Genomic DNA, 12057 nt, shown 5'->3' on the forward strand with positions numbered 1-12057 from the left:
GAAGCCTTCGCCAAGAGATGTGGAGAGCATTTCGCCCAAAATCGTGAGCGGTGGGAGAACCTTTCTCAGAGGGCCACGCTCCGCCCATCGTATTGCACTGCAGAGAAAGAACATAGCTTTATAATACCCATATTTTGTGATATAGCAAACGTGTTTGGCTTATCAGGGCACGAAACGTCAAAGTTTCCAAACTTTTCAGGTCGACAAGTGGATACGCCAGTGTCGGTATTTTTAAAATACAAAAAGATAGCAGAAGAAAATGGCACATACATTAGGCAACGCAGCATAAAAAAAAGCATTTATGCATACGCACATTCAAGTGAGTACTTTTCGTGAACTGGCCGTATTTCTTCGTTACTTGCATGTGCCAAGCTAAGCTAGAAAGCAACAACACGTCGACGTGTCCCACCTCCGCCCCTAGAGGACCGCTACCTCATTCGCATGACTGACGTTCGGCTAACGACTTCCACCCCCGCTGAGACCAGGCCGGGCACCGCTGCTCTTCCGGCTCGTTGGTGCCACGCCTCGAGAGATGGCGCTCCCATCCGCTGACTGAGCTCCACCATGGAACCGCGTGCTACCGCCGGCGCGCTTCCGTGACGTCACAACGACACGTGACTTTTTGTTGTTTCTCCCTCCCCTCGCGGCCGGCGGCCCGGGGTGCGAGCACGTGCGTTCCGGAGCCCGTCTGCCAGTCAGCCGGCCGGCAGCGCCCAAGCACTGCGGTGCGCGCCCGTGAGGCTGGGAGCACCCCGGGACCCCGGGACCCCGAGTCCGAAACCGGCGCACGAGTGGGGTCATGTGGCGAGCGGGATGTCGTTCTCGGTGTGCAACTAGCTGCGTCACCTTTTGACACGTGATATATCGGTGCCCCGTCCGTCTGCGCGCAGTGTCGCATTGTGTGGGTGAATTTAAAAAAAATAACAGCGTCAAAACAAAGTGGAAAAAGTTGGAGCGTCCTGTTTCGTCGAGATTGCTTGTGTTCTACCGCCGCACGTGAAACAGCCTGTGTAGCCGGAGTTGGTTGTCCTTGCCGTCGGCAACTGTGCTTTGTGCGTTTGGTTTTTTTTTATTATTTTAAGTCTTGCGCAATGTGGTAGATATGTGGGTGTGTGTGTCACCTGTGAGCGCTGTGGTGCGGTCTGCGATGCGTCGAGCCCTTGCGTGTGCCTTTCAGTGATGTGACCCATTAGTTTCGACTTAGTTCTGTGCCGACGAAACCGCCCATAGTGAAGAACAAACTGTGGAGTGCATACATTTCGTTCTTTCTTTACATATTTCCTGGTGACAATCAGTCAGCTAATGCTCGCACTGCAGTGTCCGGCGGTGTTTCTTTTGTGCTTTTCAAGTGGTCGAGAATGATCGGCTACGTCAGTGCTGTTGCGAGAAGCAAGCGAAGGATTACGGATGGATAAGCCGGGTTAGTTCCTCCGCCTCATCAGCGTGACTTATTTCCCGATGGCGTGCCTTCGAAGCGAAGTGTCACGTGAGGATGTCAGTGTCATCCCAACGTCGCCACCGGCTCAGCAGCAGCAGCGCTCCATCGTTCAGGTAAGGCCAAAAAGAAAGCTGCGAGTGTGCGCCACCACGAAATACTAGCACCTTGACTTGGAGGTCACTGATACAGGGCGTAAACTATTTCTGTGCACAACTGTTGTGTGAAATTCCTGATAACTGGCATGGGGAAACATTTCGGCTGGTATTTGAGAAGATACGCCTATATTTCGCATGTTTCACTGCTCGTCAGTGTACCAAAAATTTTTGGAAACATGTGATTTGTTCACCAAGTCGATAAATATTGTAGCACTTATTTTTTCAGTTTTAAAGGTGGTAGTGTTGGAAGCAATGTTTAAGCACTTCTTTGCTGCCGGAACCCATCTGACAGGCTTCAACGGTTCTGTTAACGTTTCCCTTTTAATACCTTAAATCACTCGTACTGGTATTTTTATTTCCTTCTTGCGCAATCTGTCATCTCGCTAAGTATATCATATGCAATGCCAGACTGCGCGATTACTGCCTGAACTGCCTCAAAGGCCACGTGTGCCCATGTCTAATATTTTAAGCAAGATTTCAAGCACTCATCTCGGAAAACATGTTCTTCTGCTGATAGCTTCCTTTAGGTACACTGCACAGCTATTCTTTGTAGCAATTAGGCCATTCATTACATCGAGCGCATTATGTCATTGTAAATGACGCAGTTTCTTAGGGCGGTATATCTGTCCGAGTGTGACGGATATATTTCGGCGTGGTTAGTTGAAATATGTTCCCCTAACACCTAAAAGTACAAAAACATTAAAGGCAATGTTACTGCGCCACAAGGAAAAATTGCCCCATATCCGTCCCAAGTTTTTTTTTTTTTTTTGAGAACGTAACTCTGCCTCAAACAATCTATCTAGTCATTTGGGCACTCCACGGGTTCCGATCCGGAACCCGTGTTCCACGGGTCAGAAAAAGTAGCTTACTGCAGGTTTTATGCAACCCTTTTCACTTTGCTTTTGGAACTTCGGCGCTGCTCGCGACTAGATCACTTTTCAAACAGCCGAAGGGGCGAACTTGCCTCATTTTGTTTCGTGTTTATGAAACCATTTTTAACGTATTTTCCGGCTCCTTCTTTACCCGTGTAGTGGGACTCTACTTGCACGGATTGAACAATTTACCTTTTGCGCCAAAGCGGCAATGGGCGCGGACTGGGTCTCACTCCGAGTCGGACAGGATAGGCCTACGCTCAGCAGAGTGATGATTAAGCGGGCATGGGTTGGACCTGGGCTTAAGTCAGTGGGGCCGGGCTCGGTCTTTGGAATGAGGCCGGTGCAGGGCTCTAATAGTCATCACCATGACCATACACTGTTTCCAGTTTTTGTGAAATGGAGAAAACAATGCCTTTGTAGGTGTCACCTTCGTGCTTCCGGTATTTCCCTTGTCAGAATGGTACGGGATAACTTTTGTGGCTCCTTAACGGTTTGTCAGGCTCTCCTCTCCGTATCTAATTCCGCACTTGACCAAGAGATGACGCTACTGTCAGCACTCTGTTCCGATCTTGCTGAGAGCATTACGCCACTGTCTATGGCCCATTTGTCCGGGCTCCCTCCTCGCCTGAGCAGTGCGTCGAGCTGGTTCTGCTTCAGCGCGTTCGCGCATATTGCCACGTATCATTGTAGTGTCCGTTCGTTCGCGCTCAAGGCCCCAGGTAAGGGGTGTTATCATTTTTGTTCGTGACGCGAGAAGCGACCGGACTAATCTCGATTGATCACAGCCATGATGAACTGCTTCTACGTTTTTCCAGATTACACTGTAGATGATCTTGACACGTTATCTCGAAGTTTCCTTGCTGGCTTTAAACTGAACGATGCAGCGAGCGGCGGGCATTCGTAGTTCGACGACTGACGAGCACGTTTGTTGCTTACGCCGCCGCCGAGTGATTCAGTTCTTTTGCGGGCGCAAGTCAGCCCAAATCAAGAGCTTCGTTTGCAAGTCTTGCTGGTGTCTTCGTGACCGCTGGACTGCCGTCACTAAAACGTGACAGTATAGTCCTACCAAAAACGTACTCTCGACGGTTGGTAGATGGGACGCGTGTGTCGTCCCCATAGAAGAAAAACGCTTCTGCGACTGGCTAATCTCTGTCAAGAAGTCGCTGTGCTGGAGCAAAAGGATATTGCGGAAAGGTTGCGATCAAGTATTTTCTTGTTCAATACGTCTCCGTGAGCGGTTAAAGGTTGTTTGCTACACAGGCACGTGACATCTCTTTTGCCTTCATTCCCAATATTTCTCAAGCTCTCGTTTTATTGCTACTTTAGTTAGGCATTTCGTACTATTCCACTCCACAAACCAATTTCAGAAGATATTTATGGGCGATGTTGATTGCCTCAGGGCATAAAACGGTATGCATTAAAAAAAGATATTTTATGTGTTCGTTCGTGCAGCACATTAGGCAGTTTTTCTAAGCGAGCATAAGGTCGGTTAGTAACGTATAAGAAATCCTTCGAAAAGGTTGCTTTAGTTGGTTGGTTTATTGGGGTTTAACGTCCCAAAGCGACTCAGGCTATGGGGGACGCCGTATTGAAGGGCTCCGGAAATTTCGACCACCTGGGGTTCTTCAACGTGCTCTGACATCGCACAGTGCACGGGCCTCTAGGATTTCGCCTCCATCGAAATTCAGCCGCCGCTGCCGGGATTTAACCCGCGTCTTCCGGGCCAGCAGCCGAGAGCCGTAACCACTGAGCCACCACGGCGGGTCCTTCGAAAAAGGTGGCCTGTGACAATGCATTACGGAGTATTTTACAGGTACTGTCCGAATAAAAGTAAGCTCATAATTAGAGCTTTCAGGTCGTCCTTAAACAATCGAAGAGTTTATCGCGTACCGCTTCCTGTCTGACTTTATATTCATAGGGGCCAAACATTGCGCTCCCTGCAGGAAAATATGAACCGCATCCTCCCATGGACATGGAAGACGTTGACCTTGAATAAGAAATGCCTGAACGCAACTCTTCCGCAGTACTATTTCGGTTTCTCAGTGGTGCGAAGGTAGCATGCCCTGCTTGACTTTGAAGGTTATCTCTGTATTTATCTTTGTCCTCTTCTAGACGCTATCTTTATCGCATAAATCAGAACAATACCTATGCGTACAAAAAGTTTTATGAAGGCGACAAGCCCTTGCGTCTTTGCCGTCCACCATTATATGACATGTCTTTCTTCCTAACGGTATTGTGGATCATAAGGCTTAACGTTCCGAAGTGGCACACGGGCCATGACGGACGCCGTAGTGGACGCCGTAGTGTAACCACTGAGCCACTGTGGTGGGTGTTTCTTGCTAAGAGTCAGTGGACTGCCTCAGGCGCTAATCAGTCGATATGTTCAGTGACAAACTTTTAATCACTAGACGTCTCGGTAGGAACTCGCAAGCGAAATCACTGCTTGCGCATTCCGTACGCAGCCGGCTTTTATCTTAAGACATGCTTGTGTTGGCATTTTATTTTTCTTCGTGGCGACGCCCGAGGTGCTGTTACGCAAGGCATCAATGCGGCCTCAACAGAGAAGAACCGCGCTGAGGGATGTTCAAATAGTCACTGTCTGATGACTTCTCTAATGACTCGGTGCGCATTCGGCGAGTGTGCAGAGACTATAAAACCATGCACTCGTAAAAGGATACTGGAGCTCACCATGACTAAACACTCCTTGTCAGTGCGCTGGAGCAAACTATGGTTTGTCGATGTCTTGTGCGAGAGCACTAACGCCTTAAAATACAATCAACATACCGAGCTTCTCTAAAACTACGGCATCCAGAACTCGCCCACCTTTCCTAAATGGGACGCATCGTACATCTGCAGGATCTGTCGTAAATTGCACTTGATGTTTAGTTTTTGATGAGGGCAAAGAGATTCATCCACAAAACTACGCAAACAATGTTATTCATTATCTGTGCTGGGCAGTACTGAATAACATTTAGAGTTTAGGGCATGCACCTTCGCGTGCTCATAAGATTGTTCGAATATCTGGTAAACACCTGCGACCTTCGCAAGTTTCACGCTTTTTCACAGCTGCAACTTGAAAAACGTGCAAGTGCATTCTTCAACTGAGAGCAGAAAGTCACCGAGTTAGATTCCCTCTTCCGTTGGAACTGTTGCTTTGTCGAGTCACGCCTCGCAGTATTTTATAAGCAAGTTCACGACAGCATGAATATACTTTACTTCATTCCTTTTTCTCCACTCTATAGTTTGTTTCTTCTTACTTTAATGGCGCAGGGCTGCTCAGAGAAAGGGAGGAAGCTAGGACATTACAGCTGCTACGAGGCGATTTCTTTTAGAGTCCGTATTACCACCGCGAAAGGACCTGTATTAACAACATTCATTACAGTTCTTTTTCTTACTTTTTTGTTCATTGTTCTGCACAAAAAAATGAAGTCTTAAGAAAGAAAACGAAGAGAAGACATCGCGCAAAGGCAACGATGAAGATGTGCGGGCGGAACGTCATTTCTTTCGTTCGCCAGAGTCGGGGTGAACCGATGAAAGCTATCTGGAGAGCGCCTGTGAATAAAGTGAGACTGCGAGGAGCATCGCTATTTCAATGATAATAGAATTCCTCCTCACCTCTCTCGCACACGCGCTTCTTCGCCTAGCTCCTCCATCTTCTGTGGCAGCGGGTATCTTAAACATGCCTCTCACATCGGGAACGAGGCACTCCGCATGCAAGAAGCTCCAGCCACTCTGTGTGTGTTTTCAGAAGGGAGGCTTCCCCGCTCGTCTCCCTGCGAGACGAAAGAATATCGATTCCTGTGATTCCTTTCTGGCATCCAGTCCGGTCGCTCCGCACGCCACAGAAGCGCCCGGAATGGATGGGGCTATAAATAACTCGAACGCACGAGTTGCAACTTGGCGCTTGCTCGATGATCATCTTCGTTATACTGCGCCGGGAGTGGGAGGGCCAGGGCGGGACGCTGATTTTGTTTTAGCTGCTGGGGATACTTCTGCTGGGTCCTCAAGAAAAACGGTTCCGCAGCAATTTATGTCCGCGTTTTCTGGCATTTAGGAAACGTAATTTAGAAAGCACGAAGATATACAAAGTAGAATTCTCCGAAGGTCGATATTCTAACGAATGTAATTTCTGTTTAACATTCACTCTTTGAGGCTGTGCACAATGTTCTCGGACCTCCTGCGTTGCTGAGCAGAGGAAAAAAAAACCCGAATTTTTAGAACGGAAAGCTTTCGGCTAAATGATTAACTAAAAACGAAAAATTCAGTATGGAACGAGGTAAACAGGTCGTCGGAGGCACCGAGAGCTTCCTGAAATCTGCATAACAAATTAGCCTTCCAACGCTCGCTCATTTGCCCTCGGCGGTTCTTCGTGGACTGTTGAATCGTTTAACGAACTAGCTAAATGGAAGTGCACGTGTGAATAGTATTAAGCCAGATTGTTTAAACGCATCCCAGTGGTTATTTTCCATTGTAACGCCTCAGTTCATGTGACAAGTAAGAATATATCTAAGTTTGTGTACGGTTCGCAAGCTCACGTGTACCGGCGATCTCTGTGTACGCTCTATAAAATGTACTGCCGAGGACCTCGTTTCAAGCATGGATATAGTTACGACTTTATGCCGTTCGGTTCCAAGATGCCGCAATCTCTCTCCAAGTCTTTTGCAGTTGCTGTTTCCGGCCACAAACTACAAAAATCACCGCAACGGCGGCCCAATGGTTTGACTTCACCGGCATATTTTAGCGCAAAAGACGGTACGACAGAAAGACAGGACGAACACGGACGCTACTGACAACTGCTTTATTGAAGCGAGAACGAGGCGTATAAAAAGGCTTATCGCCTGCGCCAGCGCGATCTTCCGAGGAACTAGGAATTACATGGGAAATCATATAAGACGCGATGGAAAATTCATCTCGGCGTTATACAGAACAATAGACGTGTCACTAACACAGTCCTGTCCCCCTTTCCTGATTATGAAAGCTTCCAAGGTTTCACGGGCTGTTTTTTTTAACACTTCTGCCAAGTATTGAAACGCTAAGGAAACGCGGCTCACAATTGGTACAAGCAATGCAGTGGTCAACCAGATTAGTACGTGCCTTATTGTAGATATCTTCTGCATGCTCCCAGAGTCGATCGTTGATACAGCGCCCTGTCTGGCCGATGTACACTTTGCCACATGACAGGGGAATCCAGTACACGACGTTCCCCGCGCACTGCACAAAACGTTTTTCATGGTTCATTTGACTCTAAAATCTCTCTTATGCGCTAAAATATGTCTCTGAAGTCTGGACACCAACTAGCCCAACATTTAACCCTAGTGGTTTCAGCATTTGCCTCGCATGTGGGAGGTGCCGGGTTCGATCTCCAGAGCCGCCGGGTACCCATCGGTGATACAATGGGCACAAGGTTTCCCCTGGCCTGGTACTGGGCTTAAACAGGACGAAACTCTCGGGAAATGGGCCTCTGACCCTCCCTTGAGCAAACGCAAATACCGTGTGCCATGGCGCTCTTTGGCCGTACATACCCTTGCGTCAAAAAATTCACTATCACGAACTACAACATTCTTGTCATTACTTGTCAGTCGTTGAAATAACTCATTTTAAGCCAATTGCATGCATTTTCCCGTTTAATAATTATACTGCCGGTCATATGACATGAAGAATATCACAGTGGAGCATTCGTTGATTTTTTTGGACCACCTGCGTTTCCAGCAACTATGGTTATAAATAAGGCTTTCTTCCCTTTAAACATCGTCAGTCGTAAAAGGGAACTCCGGCTTTCAACTTCATCGCTAAGAGTCTGCCTACTGAGGTGAGCGGACCCACCGCTTTGGGTTAGCGGCGTCGACATTAAGCTACTGATCCCAAGGTGGCGGGTTCGATCCTGGCCGCGGCGGCCGCATTGCGATGCAGACGAATGAAATAACGCTTTTTTTTGCTCTGTCAGCCAATTAATGAGCCCTGGTAGCATAAATTAATCAGGAGCACACCGCTGTGGCGTCCCTCGTAGCCAATGTGTCGCTTTCATACGCTAAACCATGTTATTAACAGTTTACTGAAGAGAGCGTTTGAGTTAGAGTGCACGTTCTCAAAAATCGGACCGGCATGGGCACCGGATCTAGGCTCCGAATTTTCCAAATTCCATTAGACCACTTGTTATTGTTTTAAAGTCTGGTGATCGACTGGTTGGTGTATTCTGAGATTTGCAACTCACAGCACGTGTCACGCTCACTCTTCACCCTTTCATGTTCCTCTGAGCTATATTCTCCCTTTCCCTTTCTTGTGTCCCCTTTCTTGTTAGAGTTCTTGATGCCCCGCCGTTCATTTCATCATGCACCAACTCGCCCCTCAGGCCATTCTTCCCCCATTCCTCTACTATTGGCTGTTGGGACATTTAGTTTCATGTCTGAAAACTAATCGAGCTATATCACCCCTCGGCACTGGTATCGAAAGCGGGGCTTACTAATTGCGGAGAAGCAAGATAACTATCCTAGAATAGAGTTTTCACACTACCGGCACAAATGAGCTGGGCCCATGTATGCCCCGGAGTCGGCGCTGTCCTTTAGGCATAGAAGAAGGGGGTGTAACCCTAACGCAAAGCTGACAGTTCGCTGTGCTCAACCACGATCACTTGTATCGTTTAGGGCTACATGTATACTTCTAATGAATCTTCATCTTGTTTGGTCGTGTACGCTGAAATCCGCTCCATGATATGCCTGTCGACCTTGCATCAACAAAAAGTGTCGCTAGTGTGCTCGATCTTATGTGGCTACAATTACGTCCTACGGAACTGGGCTTTATCAGAGAAAAGGCAGATTATTTCTGAAAGATCTTTGTCATTGTTCCGTCCTCCCTTTTTTTACCAGTAAATAGACTTGCAACGTGACATCATCGAACAAAAAAAAAAATCCTTCGCGCCATCTGCCGGAAGCCTTTGGCGCCACTCCCTCACGTGTAGTTAATGGAGCGTGCGATGCATGCTTCTTCCGCTATCCGCCCTCGCGCCAACCGTGTCGACAAATGGTTTCGAATATTCTCCGTAATGACGGGTTTGTGCCGAACTGTCGACTATAGGAGCGCTGCGGTTCACCTTGGCGGGGAGGTAGCTTTTCGTTGTGCTGCACGAAACGAACACCAATTTATTCGCCTCTTCAGGCGTACTTTCCTCAAATACGCGCTGTTGGGGGCAGTACGCTTTTCAGACTGCTCCCTCCAATGTCAACTGAGATTGTGCGCAGATGTTTAAAACATGTTTTGAAGCCTCTCACTTCCTGACCTGATGCGAGTGTGGCGCCACAAATGACAGAACGGTGCCACAGAGAAGTATCAACATTAGTTGTAATGCGTACTTTGGCAGAGGGCTGCAGTACTTCTTTGTAATCTGGGTATTTGCGGGGAATGGTGCAGTCGCGCATAATTGCCTCAAACTTGCTGGTGCGGACATGTGGTATGCCGTAGACGATGGGATGGGTATGATGACGATGGTAATATAATGGCTATCTGGTTGAAGTGAACTGTTTTACAACACCTGCCTTTTCTGTCGCGCGGAGTCACCCGAAGAAAAGTGCAGTGTTACTTGCATCATAATTTCATAGAAACTGCTAGTTGAGCTAGTTAGTGCATCATTGCGGATGGCACAGCGCAAAAAACGGACGAAAGGCGAACAGTGGACTACATGGACGAGCGCCTACCAAGATTTGAAAGTTTATTGAAAAAGACGTGGATAATGTACACTCAGTCTATATCGAGAAACTCATGCGCTTCCTTAACAAATCACAAAATGCATTACTGTTGGGAATCCAGATACATAATTTCGCAGTCATGGATAACGACAGAACAACTGCTCCTGCACGAGTCGATTTTCCTTGGGATATGACATGCCTCGCACATTTCTCTTGTTAACAGATCCGTAGTGCTATACAGAACTTTATTTTTATTAAAAAGAGGAGCGAATGCATTATTACTCGTGGTCCTGGAACTGCTAAGACAACAATCTCTGTAATGTAAAGCCATGTTAGAAGAAGGAACACCTTTTAAAGACGTATTTTGCTGCTGTAGTCCTGTGTTCAGGGTGTTTTAGTTGGTAGTAAGCGCTTGTACGCGTGGCCTACTCTTCATCTTTGGTCACTGTCTTGCGCTGTACCACCAGCAATTTCGTAGAAGTATCACTTATCAGGATTTGGCTGAAGTGCCAGCTACTCTGGGATAAATGCTTCTTGCAGCTATAACTGACCACCGCTATGGCTCGCAGGCTGCGGAGTTCTGCTCCCGCACAGAGCTTATTTTTCAATCAAATCCTCGATGGTCATATTTCTGTCAAGCTGGCATGATAGAACGCTCGTGTACTGAGCCTTTAGTGCACATCCAAAACCCGAAGTGGTGTAGGACCTCTGAATCGCCTTATAGCCGCTTTGTCCACACAACATCAGGAAATTCATAACAATTTTTAGGTATCAAATAACACCGCTAAAATCGGCATCACAAGTGATGTAGCAAAGCATTTCGAGCCCAAAAGGCTCTGATGTCATTTAGAAGTAAAACAAGTGACTCACCTGTTACCTAGCATGTCGATAAGAATTATTGATATCCTAAATTATTTTGCTCAGTTGGGTACAATGCGAATCTGCCTAGTTATCTAAAACATATACTTGAGAATCTTTGAAACTTTTTCACAAAGAAGCCGTTAAGGGGGTGGGGCACGGAGATTCAATCGTGAACGCCGTCACTATCATGCATGTGAAACTGCTCTGTGATTAGTTACCGAAGGGTAACAGACTGAATTCCAAGGTAAGGGAAGGCAAGCAGTGGGAGGAAGAAAATTAGGTGGGGGGACGAGATAAAAAAATCGCGGAGATTGGGTGGCAAAAGCTGGCACAGGACAGGGTTAATTTGAGAGATATGGGAGATGCCTTTGCCCTGCAGTGGACGCAGTCAGGCTGATGATGATGATGACAAAGGACATTCTCAAAGCGTCGTTACGCTTATGCCTGGGTTGTCTGAAACGCCCTAAATAATTACCTTTGACCCCTCCAAAGCATTTGCGCAGGAAAGCATACTACAGAGGAGCCGACAAACAAACAGGGGTTAATTAACTTGACCTCAGCGCAAATCTTAATCATCGCTGGCAGGGTTGTTTCCCCTTCCGCATCAAATGAAACCCGCGTCGTACGCTTTCCCAATGCAAGTGCGGTGCTTGCTTTTATCCTCTTCATTAAGGGCGCATTTTAATTAAGCCTTCATCGGAACGCGAGGACAGCCCCTTCCCCCCCCCCCCCCCCCCCCGTCTTCGCTGCATCGCGAACATTATCTGGACAAAAGCCAGACGCGCAGGCCGCGCTGATCAAGACCTGAGCATGCAGGAACAAACATTGCAGTCAGCTCTTCAAGCCACTAATTGGACTGCGTTCTAGCTTTGCATACCTCGTGCCCTTGAGACCTACTTAAAATGGGTTACGCTTGCGCATAACGTCACCGTTGCACTACTGGGTTACGGACGTCAGCGCCCCTTTCAAATTAAGAAGAGAGAGAGAGAAAGGTTTTTTGAGAGAAAGGGTGTAGCGATCCTCTTGAGGAACGTGCATCTTTTCTGCTA

General features: G+C 47.5%; 1 protein-coding gene across 6 annotated transcripts in view; it reads left to right on the plus strand.

Annotated features, from left to right (window-relative positions):
* The first annotated feature begins 1408 nt into the window (after window positions 1-1408).
* Window positions 1409-12057, plus strand: part of sick (sickie) — a 973111-nt gene continuing 962462 nt past the window's right edge. For 5 of the 6 annotated variants that reach the window (XM_089586320.1, XM_089586325.1, XM_089586322.1 and 2 more), the window contains exon 1: window positions 1409-1551. In XM_089586320.1, the coding sequence (XP_089442446.1) occupies window positions 1459-1551 (93 nt within the window). In that variant the 5' untranslated portion in view covers window positions 1409-1458. The remainder of the gene's footprint in view (window positions 1552-12057) is intronic. The other variant, XM_089586326.1, reaches the window with a different exon arrangement.

This window comes from Amblyomma mixtum, chromosome 4 (genome assembly GCF_055824585.1).
Source record: "Amblyomma mixtum isolate Tamu chromosome 4, ASM5582458v1, whole genome shotgun sequence".
In the NCBI taxonomy this organism is placed as follows: domain Eukaryota; kingdom Metazoa; phylum Arthropoda; class Arachnida; order Ixodida; family Ixodidae; genus Amblyomma; species Amblyomma mixtum.